Raw genomic sequence first — 19,031 nt, forward strand, 5'->3', positions numbered from 1 at the left:
TAAATCACATTCACATTTAGTAACTGTATATAAACAGGAAAACAACAATAAACCTGTAATCTCAATAATCTTGTAACCTGAACAGAACAACATTGTCTGTCCATTGTTTCTCAGAAACATTCAAAAGTGCCATATCCCAAATACAGCTGTGACCTCACACTCAGTGGTGTGACATCACAAACTAGGTTATGATCTCAAATACAACAGTGTTACATCATGAGTTAGGCTATGGCCTTAAACAGATGATTCACCTATAGTGGTGTGACCTCACAGCTCAGGCTATGGCTTCACATAAAGAGGTGTGACATCACAGGGTGCCACAGAGAGGATGTGACATCACAAACTAATTTATGGCCTAAAAGCTGTGTGACATCACATGCATGAGGATGGTGTCATAGGTCTTTCTCCAGCGATTCCACTTCCTGGAGCAGCTCACAAGCCACACTCTGCAGCTCACGGTTCCGACTCTTGGACAGAACCATTATCTGTGGTATGGATCCCTGCAGATCCTCCTTCAGCCTGAGCAGAACCTCTGGCTCCAGGACTATGGAGTGAAAGAGCCGCAGAGTGTGCAGGCAGACCTCAGGGTCGGGGTCTAGAGGGAGAGGGAAGACACTGGTATCACAATCAGTATGTAGGTGCAAAGAAAGAGACCCCGGCAGTATCTTCCATGACTCCCATTATAATGACAATGAGGGTGAAGTCCACCCAATGACCCCAGCACAGCTAAGGGTGTTACAGACATCTCTGCTTAGCAGCTACACCCCACGTGGGAGTCATCACATAGTCCTTTAATGGGGGATCACAATCCTTCAAAAACAGATTGTCCCCTTTACCCAGTCTCACCCCCTCTCACATCAGTGGCAATTCATCTTATGGTTCCGTTATTGCCCCCTCTGCAGCATCAGTTCTGGATATTCCCTGGCCCGAGTTCTGCACCTTTGCCCCATTTATTCCAGTTTCTAGATCTGTGTGTTCTAGGGATTCTCGATTCTGACTCCTGAGCTGAGCGATAGTCGTTAAGTTCCTTTGTGCTTTTATGGACCATCTCTCTCTAGAGGCAGATTTAATCTCCAGTACCAGCAACCCCCCTTTATTAGATGATCTAGGGCAGGGATCCCCAACCTTTTGAAGTTGGGGAGCAACAGTAGCATAAAAAAATGTTCTTGGGAGCCAAATAAGGGCCGTGATTGGCCATTTAGTAGCCCCTATGTGGATTATCAACCTACACTGAGACTCTGTTTGGCAGTGCATCTGGTTTTTCTACAACTAAACTTGCCTCCAAGCCTGGAATTCAAAAATAATCACCTGCTTTGAGGCCACTGGGAGCAACACCCAAGGGGTTGGGGAGCAACATGTTACTCACGAGCTACTGGTTGGGGATCACTGATCTAGGGGGTGAGATTAGTGTTCTAGTGGGCGGGGCAAGAACACAATATAATAGAAGCTTACAGGGTAAGGGAGTGTGTAACAAGCAGTGGGTGGGACTAAAGGACTGATGGAAGCTTAAAGGGGGTGGAGCAGTAAGTCTGTACCTCAAGCAGTGGGTGGGACTTAAGGACTCTGATGGAAGCTTATAGGGGTGGGACAGGAAGCCTGTAACAAGCAGTGGGTGGGACTAAAGGATTGGTGGAAGTTTAAAAGGGGTGGAGCAGTAAGTCTGTACCTCAAGCAGGGGGTGGGACTAAAGGAGTCTGATGGAAGCTTATAGGGGTGGGACAGGAAGCCTGTAACAAGCAGTGGGTGGGACTAAAGGATTGGTGGAAGTTTAAAAGGGGTGGAGCAGTAAGTCTGTACCTCAAGCAGGGGGTGGGACTAAAGGACTCTGATGGAAGCTTAGAGGGATACAATAAACCCATTAGTCAATGGCAGACACAATACGCACTAGTTCACAACACTAATTTAGCTTTAGGCTAAACAACATGACATAAAACAAGGGAGACTTGAGTGCAGAGCTTAAGAAGCGCATGACACACTCACACTGGGCAACCTGTTTGTCACTTACCAGTCAAGAGCCTGGGCAGTTGGGAGGTGAGTTTGTGATTGTTACTCATCCAACAGAGACCCTTCTGGTTAATAGAGACATTGTACAGAGACATCAGCATGAGACTGTGAGAAAGAGACATCAGCATGAGGCTGTGGAGAGGACACACACTAGACAGCCAATGAGAGTACAGAGACTACAAGCACAACGTGAGACCCTCACACTCTGAGTCGGCAGCAGGATCCCAGTTGGATTTCCCCAAGGAGTCGGATCCAGGTCTCGAGAAGGTCTTGGCACCGGGACACCAGGAATTCACGGCCACAAGAGACAGCCGCCACGTCTGGGAGGAGACAAAACAGACACAAATTCCATTGGTCAGATGTGAGTGCACATGATGCGGCATAGCACAAAGCTGACCAATCAGCAGGGTACAAACAAGTGTTGGCCAATAAAACAACATTACATTAGATCAGTGAGTTTTTTGTATGAATTAAAGGGAATGTCAACCAAAAAATATATATTTCTGCCTAATAAATAAAACCTAATTCTAAGCAACTGTGATATACACATTTATTATTTCTATAGTTCTTTAGTATATGTATTGCTCCGTACATGAATATAATTAATGAGCTCCATATTAGTATGATCCATTAATGAGCTGCTTACATCAATATAATTAATAAACTCAATATCAGTATGATTAATTAATGAGCTCCGTACATCAATATAATTAATGAGCTCCATATCAGTACAATTAATTAATGAGCTCCATATTAGTACACTTAATTAATAAGCTCCATATCAGTATGATTAATTAACGAGCTCCGTACATCAATATAATTAATAGGCTCCATATTAGTATGATCAATTAATGAGCTCCGTACATCAATATAATTAATGAGCTCCATATTAGTATGATCAATTAATGAGCTGCTTACATAAATATAATTAATAAACTCATTATCAGTATGATTAATTAATGAGCTCCATACATCAATATAATTAATGAGCTCCATATCAGTACAATTAATTAATGAGCTCCATATCAGTATGATTAGTTAATGAGTGCCATACATCAATATAATTAATGAGCTCCATATCAGAATGATTAATTAATGAGTTCCTTATATCAATATAATTAATGAGCTCCTTATCAGAATGATTAATTAATGAGTTCCTTACATCAATATAATTAATGAGCTCCATATCAGAATGATTAATTAATGAGCTCCTTACATCAATATAATTAATGAGCTCCATATCAGAATGATTAATTAATGAGTTCCTTATATCAATATAATTAATGAGCTCCATCTCAGAATGATTAATTAATGAGTTTCTTACATCAATATAATTAATGAGCTCCATATCAGTATGATAAATTAATGAGCTCCTATCAGAATGATTAATTAATGAGCTCCTTAAATCAATATAATTAATGAGCTCTGTACATTAATATGATTAACAAGCTCTATAATTCATGAGCCCTCATATCAGTATGATTAATTAATGAGTTCCGTCCATGAGAATATTTAATTAGTGATATGTGTCCAAATCAGATATAACTTGGGGTCACTGTGATTGCCCCTCTATGAAACAGTCCCTTACCCCTCAGTACTTACTTGTAACTGTCCCGGCCAATCCCAGAACAAAATGGCTCTCGTCATTGTGCTCATCCTGCGGCTGCTCAGAGGTAAGTGATTGTACAAAGCTGCGGAGGGTTTGGGAGGCCAGGCTGAAGAACATGGTGGCCTTACTCTGGAACAGAATCCAAGAGAGAGAGAAGGATGAGAACCTCCTCAGAGGTGGAAGTGGGAAATATCTAGGGATGCACCTTATCCACTATTTTGGATTCGGCCGAACCCCCGAATCCTTCGTGAAAGATTCGGCCGAATACCAAACTGAATCCTAATTTGCATATGCAAATTAGGGGTGGGAAAACATTTTTTACTTCCTTGTTTTGTGACAAAAAGTCATGCGATTTCCCTCCCTGCCCCTAATTTACATATGCAAATTAGGATTCGGATTTGGTTCAGCCAGGCAGAAGGATTCGGCCAAAAAAGGCTGAATGCCGAACCGAATCCTGGATTTGGTGCATCCCTAGAAATATGAAGCAGTGGGGACTAGAGAACAGTATTTGCCTCTAGCCGCAGGTCGCTTACCCCTCCCAGAATGCTCAGCACTGCCTCCTCCTTGTGTGAGACCCCCCAGAGCAAAGTACAAGCTGCAGCTCCCATGTGAGAACAGTATTCAGACTGCTGCATAGACTGCTCCCGAAGAGACCTCACCTGGGTAACAAGAGACAGCTTCTCCTGAGGGGAGAGACAGATGGAAGATTAACAGAAGCTTCTGATAAGGGGGACACAAATGGGGAGATTATCTCCACATTAGAATTACAGTCAGAACCCCCAGCACTCAGGAGCACCCCAGAAGAGTCATTCAAGCCCCAGAACATTCCATTACGTGAGGTTAACTCTGGAACCCACACAATCTCATTAAAGGAGAGGGAAAGGTCTTGTTGCTTTTCAAAAAAGTTAGGCAACCCCAAGTGATTGTATTTACTTACGTGAAAACCTGGCTGCTGGGAACTGCCCGGGATTCTTCCAGCGAACACCAGGGAGCAGTTGTCTTCTTCTTTCTTCTCCAGGTTGGCCATGCAGAGGGGAGAACCCGCAAGACAATCGCTCCTTGGTGTTCGCTGTTAGAATCCCGGCCAGTGCAGTTTTCTGCTGATAGAAGCACCGGAGTGTCAGGTAAGTAAATGCAATGACTTGGGGGTACCTAACTTTTGGCACCACCAAGTAAAAAGACCTTTTCTTCTCCTTTAACATCACACTCGCCTGTGATCTGTAACCTACTTATCTCCTCCTGGATGAACCGCAACTCAAATTCAATTCAGCTACAACTGAGCTCAGGGTCTCTCTGCCCAAACCCCATCTCTTCCTTTCACCATTACTATTCATGGCACCACAATTAATTCAGCTGCCTGGGTCCCTCTTCTTCTCTAATTACTAATTCTACTGTCAGAACCTTACCCCTCAATTTAGCCAACATATGCCCTTTCTTTCCCAAATAACAGCTAAAACACAAATCCATTCCCTTATCATATCTGGTTTAGACTATTGCAGTCTCCAAACTGGTCCTCCTGACTGTCACCTCTCCCTGACGCTGAAATCAAAGGGATTCTAGTTTATAATTTCATTTTTATTTCTACTGTTTACATTGCAAATTATTCACTCTACCGTTTACATTTTTATCCTTGAACCAACAAATATATTTGTTTAGCTGTAATATTGATGTGGAGGAGTTCTCTCAGTGTAGTTGTTATGTTTTGGGTGGCCGAGGGTGAGTAGAGTATAACAGTGCTTTATTAGCAGAGACTCATGCAGCCATTACACAACAGTAACTTTCACTTTTAAGCTGTCAGGAAGTATATACAGTATAAGTCTGGGCACAGTGACATCTACAGGCCATTGGTATAAACACCACGGAGCTTTGAGAAGGAACCAGCACTTCAGGATGGAACAGCTTTGAGACAGCTATTGTTTCTCTCCTTCTCCTTGTACTTCAATACGACCCAAGTTGTGGGCCCGGAGTGGTAGACATGAGAATAGCACCCAAGCAGGACAAAAGCCGGGTTACAGTAAGGGAGCAGTTTTAGCAATGCAAACGAATCCTTCAGCAGAGGTGTCAGGTAGCTGCTATCTGGTTAGCTGCCCATTGATAGGCTGCTGGTACAAGTCACATGACTGGGGACACCTGGGAAATGCACATCATGTCTAGCCCCATGTTAAATTTCAAAAGTAAATATAAAAAAAATCTGTGCAATTTCAATGCAGAATTCTGCTGGACTAACTGATGCATTTTGCAAAAACCATGTTTTCCGGCGACAGTAACCCTTTAAACTCTGCTACTAGGATGCTCCTGCTCTCTCCTAACTAAAATCCTTAGCATGGCTGCCTGTTAAGCAAAGGACAGAATATAAACTCATTCTGATAACATTCATATCCCTCACTCCTCTGCTCATCTTAAAGGGATACTGTCATGGGAAAAAAAAATTTTTCAAAATGAATCAGTTAATAGTGCTGCTCCAGCAGAATTCTGCACTGAAATCCATTTCTCAAAAGAGCAAACTGATTTTTTTATATTCAATTTTGAAATCTGACATGGGTCTAGACATATTGTCAATTTCCCAGCTGCCCCTGGTCATGTGACTTGTGCTCTGATAAACTTCAATCACTCTTTACTGCTGTACTGCAAGTTGGACTGATATCACCCCCTCCCCCCAGCAGCCAAACAACAGAACAATGGGAAGGTAACCAGATAGCAGCTCCCTAAAGGTGGCCATACATGGAGAGAGCCACTCGTTTGGCGATGTCGCCAAACGAGCGGATCTCCCTCCGATATGCCCACCTTGAGGTGGGCAATATCGGCTGATCCGATCGTGGGCCCTAGGGCCCAACAATCGGATCCTAACGATGCCCAAACGGGCGGTCGGATCGCGGGACCGCATCATCGAATAGATGCGGCCGCGATCAAACGGGATTTTCTGTCCCATCCGACCGAGATCTGGCCGACTTTCGGCCAGATCTCGATCGGTGAAGCCCGTCGTGGGGCCCCATACACGGGCCAATAAGCTGCCGACACGGTCTGTCGGCAGCTTTTATCGGCCCGTGTATGGCCACCTTAACACAAGATAACAGCTGCCTGGTAGATCTAAGAACAACACTCAATAGTAAAATCCAGGTCCCACTGAGACACATTCAGTTCCATTGAGTAGGAGAAATAACAGCCTGCCAGAAAGCATTTCTCTCCTAAAGTGCAGGCACAAGTCACATGACTGGGGGCAGCTGGGAAATTGACAAAATATCTGGCCCCATGTCAGATTTCAAAATTGAATATAAAAAAATCTGTTTGTTCTTTTGAGAAATGGATTTCAGTGCAGAATTCTGCTGGAGCAGCACTATTAACTGATTCATTACATTTTTTTTCCCATGACAGGATCCTTTTAACCCTTTCTATCTTTCTGCTCCTTCCCTCTGGGAAATCCCTGTGCAAGTAGATCAATCGCTTCTAAAAGAAAGTCATATGTTACCATTTGGAGCATATCTTGTCCCTAACCCTAAGGGATGAACTACCTTCAATTATTTATTATTAGTCTTGTCCTCCCTGTGGGCCCGTTTGTACAGTAACATTGCACAGCGCTGTGTATTCTTGTAGCTCCATAGAAATAACATTATAGCTGCACATACACATACAATGTTTATCATAAAACACACGGGCCATGAATGATGTACAATTAATATAAACTAGATATAGCTTCATAAAGTTTCTTCAAAATTTTTGGGGCCCCTATTCCACAATTATTTTTGGAAGAAAACGATTTCAGTAAGTTATACTCCAGTTAGGGGCCTTTTCTTTCTTAGACCCTCCCAGCAGTTGCAGGGTCTGCTTCTTGTATTGTTATTATATATTGCATGGAAATACCTACTGGATTGACATATATGGATTCCTCCAGTTCTTTTCTTTACTTATGTCTGTATATATATATATATATATATATATATATATAGTGGCAGTGTATTAACCCATCTTGTACTGGTGTCTGTCTCTAGATGATATAGAAATGAATATATATATATATATAGAAATGAGTGCATTTTGGCACATGATCCCCGTTGCCTTTACACTGTATATTGTCAGCAATGTCCAAATCCAATATATATAGGACTTTATGTCTCCTCACCTGTCGTTCCCTCACACATTCACTCTGAACAACCTCGAGCCGAGCCATAAGGTGATCACAGTCCAAGTTCTTCTTCTCCAGAGCTGCAGAGACACATGGGCCGACATTCAGTACCAGAACGATATCATCAAATAAGCCCACGCACTATCCAATCCATATGGTCTGCATTACCCAAAGGAGACAATACATGGTATGAACTGGTGCCTCCGTATTAGCCACATACACCAGCAGCCATTACAAGTGGGCAGCAGAAGTCTCCCTCTGATACTTCACAACAATTGTCCTCCAGAAATGACCTCAAATGTCAGTTTTTTCTTGGCTCCTCATGGGCATCCCAGTGGCACAAGGGTTAGTAAAGATGGAGAGTTCTAGGCCTGATTCCAGTCAGAGCATTATTATTATTATTATTCATATATAGGTCTCACCATATCAGTTTGGATCTTCTCCAGGTTCTACATTTCCTCCCACACAGGGGCAGGTTAATTGGCCCTATTGTGTGATGCAATAGAGACCTTAGATTAGACCATAACCAGTGCAAGACGTGATTGGAATATATGTAAGCTCACTGGGACAGGAACTAATGGGAATGTTATAGGGATATTAGATTGTAAGATCACTGGGACAGGGACTGATGGGAATGAGATAGTGACCATAGATTGTAAACTCACTGGGACAGGGACTGATGGGAATGTGATTCGGACCTTAGATTGCAAGCTCACAGGGACAGGAACTAATGGGAATGTGATAGGGACATTAGATTGTAAGCTCACTGGTGCAGGGACTGATGGGAATGTGATTGGGACCTTAGATTGTAAGCTCACTGGGACAGGAACTGATTGGAATGGGATAGGGATCTTAGATTGTAAGCTCACTAGGGCAGGGACTGATGTTGATGTATGATGCCTGTACAGCACAGAGGAATATGTTGGCGCTATATCAAGAATATATTAGAGACAAGTAGTTACACTTATGGCTTTATTATCTGAAATGGTCAGAGAAGTCCATGTTCCCCTCACACTTCTACATACATGGACATAGTACATACATGGACATAGTACATACATGGACATAGTACATACATGGACATAGTACATACAAGGGCATAGTACATACATGGACATAGTACATACATGGACATAGTACATACATGGGCAGATTCCTAACAGGAAGGAACACCAATTAGAGTAAGAATTGTGGATATTGCTTATTTGCTGATACACCTGAAATCCAGCCAGAAGTTGAAAAATCTACGGTAAGATTTGGGGGTTTATTTACTGTCCCAGATATTCTAGGCACTATGGTTGATGAACCAATGTGTCCCTTGGTCTATAACAAGATAAGTGATAAATGCAAATCCTCCCCTGTATCACTACAGACCAGAAGAGCCCCCATAATAGAAGTAAAGGGGTGTCCCACCATTCTCCGCCTGCTCAAGTCTTTGCACTGTCTCCACCAAGTCCGGGTTTAAGATCTTGGGCAGGAAATCCTTCATCTGCATCACTTCAGTAGTCAGTCGCTCCAAGTCCCGCCTCCTGATGCGAATAAACTCTGCCCCAGAGGAGCCAGCCATCTCGTCAGGCAGCCAATCACAAAGCAGCACCTGAGAAGGATCATACAACTTCCAATCAGAAGAAAGTGCTATGTACTATCTTCCCACTGATCTTACTGTAACCCTCTGTCCCACTTGCACCCACGTGTGTGTTCCCCACCAAAATCAAATGTGTCTTCACTTAAAGGAGACACTTAGTGCCAAGTAGAAGATTATGAAACAATATTTCCAAGCACAACAGCTTTCCCTGGATCTCAGAGTTGCCCTGTGAAGCTGCCCAAATGAGCAGCTGGTAATGCCCCAGGTAAAGTGTCGGGCAGGAGCCTGGTAGGGGGGTTTGATTTTTTTGCTCCTTTTTTTTTTCACATAGGCAGCAGCAGCAATTAGACACTTGACCTAAGATAATAAAACATATATTTTTGATACAAATCCCTATATTGTGCAAAATGAAATTTTTTTGTATTTAGACCCTTATTTTCCTAGGAAAAATAAACCCTCTCGCCCAAAAATTCCAAGGTGTAGTAAGAGCTAAATAAAAAATATCTTTAAAATGTCTTGCAAAGACAAAATATGAAAACTGTGACAAATTCACAAAAGTGGAGATAGAGGTTTGTGAATTTGGTGGGAAACCCAACATTTTTATCTCCACTTTTATTTTGTCTCAATATCACCACTTTTGTGAATTCCCCCAAGGACTTACTCTCAAAAAAGACCAATGTGATTCAACACAACACCACTAGAATTCTATGGACACATATTAACAGCAGCAGGGAGGAAACCTGACCCCCAAAAAAAGGCAATAAAACTGGCCTCCACTCCAGCAGATGCTAATGAAGTGTGTTCATGTTTTGGATTGGCCAGTTATTGTTACATTACATACATTAAAAAGAGATCTCACCAAACAAGGATAGACTTTTCAGTAGTCACGTGAATGTCAAGAAGCATTTGAGGCAATCAAGCAAGAACATGACCACCATGGCTTACTTTGAAGAGCAGAGCTGACTGTAGATGCAAGTCCTGTGGGACTAGGAGCACTTATTGTCCAATATAAACCAGAGAACCCAGTCCCTCACATCATTTTATATGCAAGCAACAACCACAGAAATTAAAGAATCCCCCCTGGAAAGTTTGACTATTTTCTGGGGGTGTGAGCACTTCCACGGGTTTCTCCATGGAGCACCAGTAACAATACAGATCATCAGGCTCGTGAGAACGTGGGATGTGAGAGTAAAAATGCTGCAGGAATTGAAAGAGAGGGCCTACACTATAGGACTACAACAGAATTCACAGACCAGGAAAAAACAACAATCCTGCTAACTACATCTCACACTATCCAACTGCATCTGAAGACTCCCCAAAATCCATTGTGGAGGAAAATATTAACTTGATGGCAGCCCACACTGTACCAACGGCTCTTACAATGGACATGTTTCTGGGGACAATAAGACAACATAATTCAAACTAACAAGTGTCATGAAATTCAGAATTCCAAAACCTGAAGTGGATATATGTGAACTTCTCAACTGTAAGAGGAGAACTCTCCATCACTAAGGACTATCTTGTTCTCAGCGGAACAAAACTTGTAGCTCATAAATCTTCATCATACCACCATAAACATTGCTGATGAAGTCCATCTCCTGAGCAATAAAACACTGTTAGACATGCCAACTAGTAACCAACTCTTCCAAGCCTGAACCACTACAAACGTCTCCACTTACATCATGTTTGGGATGAGATTGCATTATATATTTATAGTCCAAAAAATCTATATATACTTGTTGTCATGGACAGATCCAGAAATTTAATTTACTTCAGCTGTCTGTGTACTACCTTCTCTGGACACTATCGTTTCAGCCTATGGAATACCTCGGATAATTAAAGGGATCCTGTCATCGGAAAACATGTTTTTTTCAAAACACATCAGTTAATAGTGCTGCTCCAGCAGAATTCTGCACTGAAAACCATTTCTCAAAAGAGCAAACAGATTTTTTTATATTCAATTTTGAAATCTGACATGGGGCTAGACATTTTGTCAATTTCCCAGCTGCCCCAGGTCATGTGACTTGTGTCTGCACTTTAGGAGAGAAATGCTTTCTGGCAGGCTGCTGTTTTTCCTTCTCAATGTAACTGAATGTGTCTCAGTGGGACCTGGATTTTACTATTGAGTGTTGTTCTTAGATCTACCAGGCAGCTGTTATCTTGTGTTAGGGAGCTGCTATCTGGTTACCTTCCCATTGTTCTTTTGTTTGGCTGCTGGGGGGGGGGTGATATCAGTCCAACTTGCAGTACAGCAGTAAAGAGTGATTGAAGTTTACCAGAGCACAAGTCACATGATCAGGGGCAGCTGGGAAATTGACAAAATGTCTAGCCCGTCAGATTTCAAAATTGAATATAAAAAAATCTGTTTGCTCTTTTGAGAAATGGATTTCAGTGCATAATTCTGCTGGAGCAGCACTATTAACTGATTCATTTTGAAAAAAAATTTTTTCCCATGACCGTATCCCTTCAAAGGGGCTGTTTACCTTTAAATTAACATTTATTATGATGTAGAGAGGGTGTCAGGGGCCTATCGGCCTAGGCGTCCTTTTACTTTGAATTTGGCGCCAAAACGTCGCATCACGCATTTGCACGCTGACTTCAACTTGGGAGAAGGAATCCTCAGATGAATGTTACTCGTAGAAAGCCACACTTTGTCTCCTACCTTATATTGGGGAGAGGATTTCCGTCTTTGGTCAGCATAATCCTGGTTGGTCAAATAACTTTTCTCCAAATTGGCCTTGGTGGTAGACCAAATAGCAGACATATGGGCCACATGGTCGTCCCCAGCAGGAACATCCGACAAGAGGAAATCTTGGGGAAACACTTGAGTATGTTGTCCGTACACATTCAGGAAGGGCATTCTCCCAGTGTATGTGTGACACCGGGATATGAATTGGGAACCTCTGTCCACTGGGAAGCCATGGAGACGGAAAATAAATTGCATTAATAGCTGGGAGAGTTCTCCCGCAGAGGGAAGTTTCCGAAGGGGAATAAAGTGTGCCATCTTACTGAAGAGGTCAATAAACATCCAAATGACAGTGTTCCCTTTTGAGGGTGGTAACTCCATGATAAAGCCAATGGCAAAGTGGGTCCATGGACGAGAGGCAATGGGTAAAGATTGAAGTAGACCGCTGGGACGGGAATGACTTGGCTTGGAGGTGGCACAAATAGTACAGGCAGCAACAAAGTCTTTGACATTCTTTCATATGGTCAGCCACCAGACACATTCAATAGCCATTCCAATGGGTGTATCTGGAGGAGCAGAGGACTGACTGGACAAGATTTGACTGGCAAAGCGAGGGAACAAGGAGGCAATAACTTTGGACGAAGGAATAACAGGATCCATAACCTTGGTATGGCGGTCTTCGGAGATAAAACTTCTGGAAAGTGCGTCCACTTTCCGGTTCTTGGAGACAGGGCGATAGGTCAGAACAAAGTTGAAGCGGGAAAAGAAGAGAGCCCACCTCGCCTGTTGGGGATTCAGTCTTTTGATTCTTATGGTCAGTGTAAATGGTGACTGGATGAGGGGCACCCTCCAAGAGATGATGCCACTCTTCAAGAGCAAGTTTCACTGCTAAGAGTTCACGATTCCCAATATCGTAGTTCTGTTCTGCCGGGGACAATTTCTTGGAAAAGTAAGCACACGGGTATAACTTCCCATCAGCTGAGTGTTTGCGAAAGAATAGCACCGGCCCCAACATCCTAAGCGCCCACCTCGATAAAGAAGGGAAACAGAGGGTTAGGATGACAGAGGACCGAAGCAGAAGTGAAAGCGTCCTTCAGGGATTGGAAGGCTTCCACGGCAGGAGAGGGCCAGAAATTAGGTTTACCCCCTTTTCGAATAAGAGAGAGGATGGGGGATGCGGGAAGAGAACCCTTTGATGAACTGCCGGTAGTAGTTTGCAAACCCGATGAATCTCTGAATGGCCTTGGTGCTCAATGGAAGAGGGCCACTTCTGGATCGCATCCAGCGGAATCCATCTCAAATCCTTCTGGGGAGATGACATAACTGAGAAAGGGGATCTTGGGCACCTCAAAGTAGAGTCCTGCGTGGAACCAATCTGTTAAACCCGACCCGCAACCCAACTGGCAACCGGCACCCGCAAACTTACCCACTTGGACCCGCAAGTACCTTATCCGCGACCCACTGAACATCAAGAAACTGGAAGTTCTGTCATTGTAAACTGGAAGTGACATCATTAGAAGTAGACATGGTCAGAAAAACGGAGTAAAACAGGAAGTGCTGTCATTGTAAACCGGAAGTGACATCATTAGAAGTAGGCGTGATTAGAAAAAAAGGAGTAAAACTCGCTATTGAGAAGACCCGCGACCTGAAAACCCGGAGAACCGTCGACCCGCGTCTATACCTGCTTCCGAAGCTTCTACCTGCAGGGTACCCGACCCGCTGCAGGACTGTACCTCGAAGGCTTGGCAAAGAGGGAGTTTTCCCTTAAACGAGAGTACCTCCCTCGCCTGGGAGCGATGTCTTTCCAAGTCTTCGGAGAAAATGTAGATGTCATCTAGGTAACTGACCACTGATCTTCCCAAGTGGTCTCAGAAGATGTCGTTCACGAACTCCTGGAAGACAGCTGGGGCACTGCAGAGGCCGAAGTGCATTGCTAGATACTCGTAATGCTGCACACACCAAATTTACGGATTTCAGGAGCCACATCAAGAAATCGCATGCTCATCAATTCATTGATAAAAGAAATTCATTTTATTTATTGAAAATATTAACAAACTGTTAACCCTGCGCCATGAGGTCTGACGCGTTTTGTGTCACTGCACTTCTTCAGAAGACATCCGAGTATCAAGTACTTCCCTAATGCAGACCTGCTGTGCTTCATAAGCTTCCATGCAGGATGCCAATCCCCGGAGAGCTCTTCCCACATCAGGTGTAGCTTCCTCAGTGGGGTCCATGGCCCAACTATAATGTCAGGGGGCCTATCGGCTCCCAGCGGGGGAAGATCCGGACCAAGTAGGAATCTTCGGGTAAACGTCCAAGTTCACGGTAACAGATAAGGGATTAGGAATTAGCATTAAATACAGGCAGTAGTTCAATAGGCAGGCAGATAATTAACAAAGTCAAAGTTCAGGCAGGGTCAAAAGTCCAGGAATACAATAAACACGAATTAACCTAGGAATGCTTGAAACAAATCCTATAGTCGGGCATTGAACCGGCATCCTGGGAGTCGTGACTCCACGTGCTTGCACGATGACGTCAACGCGCCGGCACCCGAACCCCCATGGCGACCATGGGCCACAGCTGGGAGCAGGAGCACCACTGAGCACTCCTGACAGAGGGATATTGAGACAATTTGCAACTGGTTTTCATTTTTTATTATTTGACACTTTTGAGCTATTTCGTTTCTTATTCAGCAGCATCTCCAGTTTGCAACTTCCGCTATCTGGTTGCTAGGGACCAAATAACCCTAGTAACCATGCATTGATTTAAATGAGAGACTGGAATATGAATAGTAGAGGACTGAATAGAACGATGAGGAATAAAAAGCAATAACAGTGTATTTGTAGCCTTACAGAGCATTTGTTTTTTAGATGGTGGCAGTGACCCCCATTTGAAAGCTGGAGAGAGTCAGACGAAGGCAAATAATTTAAAAACTATAAAAAATGAAGACCAAATTAAAAGTTGCCATGAATTGGCCATTCTATAATATATTAAAAGTTAACATAAAGGTGAACCACCCCTTTAACTCCAAACACACAAGCAAAATCACTGTAGAAACATGTCAGCGTAGGACGTCTGGGGTTAATGTTCTCCTCTCTGGAGGCAGGACAAACAGAATCTTGCTTTTCAGCTCCTCCTCTTCCTGATCTCCACTTCTCATCTCAGTTTTTTGTTTGTCCTGCTTGGGGCGGACTTATCTTCTTCTCTCCTAATTTGACAGATGAAGAATACAGAGATAAAGGTTCTAGAGTGCTCCTTCTCAGTCGAGACCCTTGTGTGTGCTCAGGGGGTAGAGCCCAGAATGATGACTTACTCCAGGGCGAGCTCCAGGGTTAAGCCCTTTTCAACAGTATGCTGCCCTAGTAAGTATGCCTGCGTGTCCGTACCTGAGCCCCCTAATGGTGTTGCGCTCCCTTATGTATGCGTGCTTGCACAGGCCGGGCTGCTGCTTCTGGACTTCCAGTCCCAAGGTAGACTCGTGATGTCACTTCCTCTGCCTTCTCTCTATCGTGCGTACAGCAATGCGGTAATACAGTCCGATACACAAAGGATCACAATGACGGCTCAAGAGGATCTAATGGACTTAATACGAGCCATGGCACCTGAAAAGGTTACTTCACGCACTAAGAAAGCTCATGCTAAAGTCTAATAACAAAAGGGGTAGGAAAAGAAAGTTTTCAAGATCTCCTTCTCCTTATGGCGTCTTCCATCGACGCCGTTCCGTATTTCGCTTCCACTTACGCCCTCTTCAGAACCATTTCCTCAGACATTGGAGCAAGGACCATCAGGACCCGTCCAAGATCATACCCCTTTCAGATCTAGTCAGCCACAGCCTTCACTGGTAACTACAACCCAAAAATGTCACCACGGGAAAACTCTGGCAGACACCAGAACCGTTAATCATCTTAACAGATGCAGGTCTTTTGAAGGGTATTACAAATTTACCAGCAGCTACATTGCCGGTAAATTTGTAATACAGGCCCAGCCTTGGCAGGTGTTTTGCTACGGCTAGGCCGGTAAAATACTGGTTGGGTGGCAACCCTACTCGCAGACGTTATAACCAAACTAATGAGAGGAAGTGGAGGTCAGGAAGAGGAGGAGCTGAAAAGCAAGATTCTGTTTGTCCTGCCTCCAAAGGGGAGAACATTAACCCCAGATGTCCTGCACAGACAGTATGGGCCTATGCAAAAGGGATTTACCAGTAGGAAACTTCTATATCTCCCACGCTGCTTGTGTCTCTTCCTCCATCTTAAACACAAGTAAAACAAAATCAAAGATGGTCGCGCATTCCACTGTGGAACACTCTGACATTGTGCTTTTTCTTTTGGAGATGAGGAGCAGAGAGTTGGTAGGAAAGAAATGAGGAACCAGACAATGCTGCCCCTTTGGAGATATTTCTGAAGACATTTTCCATTTCCCGCCTCTTTTAAGCCAAGTAATGTGCCAGGCCTGGGACTGCTCCACAATAGTTATTGGTAGAAAGTGTGTGGAGCGCACAACCGACTTCACTGAATCTTGTATTGATTGTGGGGGAGGCACCAAAACTGCCAGAGACACTCAGGCCGCATAATTATGGGAAACCCTGGGGCTTCACTAGAGTTGCCATCTGGCCAGTGTATACCTCCCAACTGTCCCATTTTTCGGAGGGACAGTCCCTCTTTTGACAGCTCAACCTGCAGTTCCTCATTTGTACTGGAAAGTCCCTCTTTTCTCTGCACTGAACAGCCAGAAAAAGAAACAAAGTTACTCACTTAATTGGCTTTTAGCAGAGAGGAACTTCAGCCAAACGAAATGCAGATGCACACCTGGTCCCTCTTTCAACGTCCACGGTGCATGGATCATAGGAGGACGGCACCCCCAACAAACGGTACGTAATAGAATTAATCCAGCACACGAAATCTGCTCAAGGGTTATTACCCGTGTTTAATGTTGGTAACCTGTTTGGCTTGACATTAAACACGGGTAATAACCCTTGAGCAGATTTCGTGTGCTGGATTAATTCTATTACTTTTAGCAGAGAGCCCAGAACAGCTAACAGGTGCAAATAAGATACTTTGTAACAATTTTGAGACACAAAAACACAGTTTAGATAAGGAGAAATATTTTCAAACTTTCATAACCTGCCAAATTTTGTAAAATGAAAATGGTAATTTGGGGGTGTGGCCACAGAAAGGGGCGTGGTGAGAAAAATTGCTGCACTACGTGTGAAAAAAAATGTTGAAAGTATAGTTGGTGGAACAGACCAGGTAGACACAGAACTTTGCTGCAAAAAATCCTTTTATTGTGAAAAAAAATGTTGTCCCTCTTTTTACTTCCAAAATGTTGGGAGGTATTCAGGGTTTTACTGGCATAAAATGATGATTGATCCCAATGTTATTAATAGGGAATAAAGATAAATATATAGGAAGGTCAGTGATCCCAATGTTATTAATAGGGAATAAAGATAAATATACAGGAAGGTCAGTGATCCCAATGTTATTAATAGGGAATAAAGATAAATATATAGGAAGGTCAGTGATCCCAATGTTATTAATAGGGAATAAAGAGAAATGTATAGGAAGGTCAGTGATCCCAATGTTATTAATAGGGAATAAAGATAAATATATAGGAAAGGTCAGTGATCCCAATGTTATTATAGGGAATAAAGATAAATATATAGGAAGGCCAGTGATCCCAATGTTATTAATAGGGAATAAAGATAAATATATAGGGAAGGTCAGTGATATGATCCCAATGTTATTAATAGGGAATAAAGATAAATATATAGGAAGGTCAGTGATCCCAATGTTATTAATAGGGAATAAAGATAAATATATAGGAAGGCCAGTGATATGATCCCAATGTTATTAATAGGGAATAAAGATAAATATATAGGAAGGTCAGTGATCCCAATGTTATTAATAGGGAATAAAGATAAATATATAGGAAGGTCAGTGATCCCAATGTTATTAATAGGCAATAAAGATAAATATATAGGAAGGTCAGTGATCCCAATGTTATTAATAGGGAATAAAGATAAATTTATAGGAAGGTCAGTGATCCCAATGTTATTAATAGGAAATAAAGATAAATATATAGGAAGGTCAGTGATCCCAATGTTATTAATAGGGAATAAAGATAAATATATAGGAAGGTCAGTGATCCCAATGTTATTAATAGGGAATAAAGATAAATATATAGGAAGGTCAGTGATCCCAATGTTATTAATAGGCAATAAAGATAAATATATAGGAAGGTCAGTGATCCCAATGTTATTAATAGGGAATAAAGATAAATTTATAGGAAGGTCAGTGATCCCAATGTTATTAATAGGAAATAAAGATAAATATATAGGAAGGTCAGTGATCCCAATGTTATTAATAGGGAATAAAGATAAATATATAGGAAGGTCAGTGATCCCAATGTTATTAATAGGGAATAAAGATAAATATATAGGAAGGTCAGTGATCCCAATGTTATTAATAGGGAATAAAGATAAATATATAGGAAGGTCAGTGATCCCAATGTTATTAATAGGGAATAAAGATAAATATATAGGGAAGGTCAGTGATCCCAATGTTATTAATAGGAATAAAGATAAATATATAGGAAGGTCAGTGATCCCAATGTTATTAATAGGGAATAAAGATAAATCTATAGGAAGGTCAGTGATCCCAATGTTATTAATAGGGAATAAAGATAAATATATAGGAAGGTCAGTGATCCCAATGTTATTAATAGGGAATAAAGATAAATATAATGGAAGGTCAGTAGATGTCACAGAGAAAAGGACATTGGGAGAATTGTTCTCACATAAATGTCAGGGTTAGAACTAGAGAGTTAGACTCACACCTTCTCGGGGCTCTTTTCCCGTTAGTGAAATATTTCTCTCACATTCGTGGGTGGATATTTCTCACCTTTTTCAAATTTCCCGCCAGGATGTCACTGGAACGGAAGTTTCAGTTTGGAACGCATTTCACGCTAGAGAGATACTTGTGGAACGCAGCGTTAAGCGACCGGAAGTATGTACATGGAACGCACAATGTTG

The 19,031-nt window shown here is 42.5% G+C and overlaps 1 protein-coding gene across 2 annotated transcripts; it reads right to left on the minus strand.

The window, feature by feature from the left end:
* LOC108707791 (heat shock factor 2-binding protein) lies at positions 1-19,029 on the minus strand. 2 transcript variants are annotated; one of them, XM_018245772.2, is made up of 8 exons: positions 18,901-19,029; positions 9,147-9,330; positions 7,731-7,813; positions 4,147-4,296; positions 3,607-3,742; positions 2,207-2,324; positions 2,006-2,109; positions 1-595 (listed from the first exon to the last, which is right to left on the minus strand). In XM_018245772.2, the coding sequence occupies exons 2-8, from the start codon at positions 9,298-9,300 to the stop codon at positions 393-395; spliced, it is 948 nt and encodes a 315-aa protein (XP_018101261.1). In that variant the 5' UTR covers positions 9,301-9,330; positions 18,901-19,029; the 3' UTR covers positions 1-392. The 2 variants fall into 2 exon arrangements, with proteins under 2 accessions (XP_018101261.1, XP_018101260.1); XM_018245771.2 differs by having other exon boundaries at positions 18,836-18,935.
* Between the last annotated feature and the right edge of the window lie 2 nt (positions 19,030-19,031).

Source organism: Xenopus laevis, chromosome 2L (assembly GCF_017654675.1).
Source record: "Xenopus laevis strain J_2021 chromosome 2L, Xenopus_laevis_v10.1, whole genome shotgun sequence".
Lineage (NCBI taxonomy): Eukaryota > Metazoa > Chordata > Amphibia > Anura > Pipidae > Xenopus > Xenopus laevis.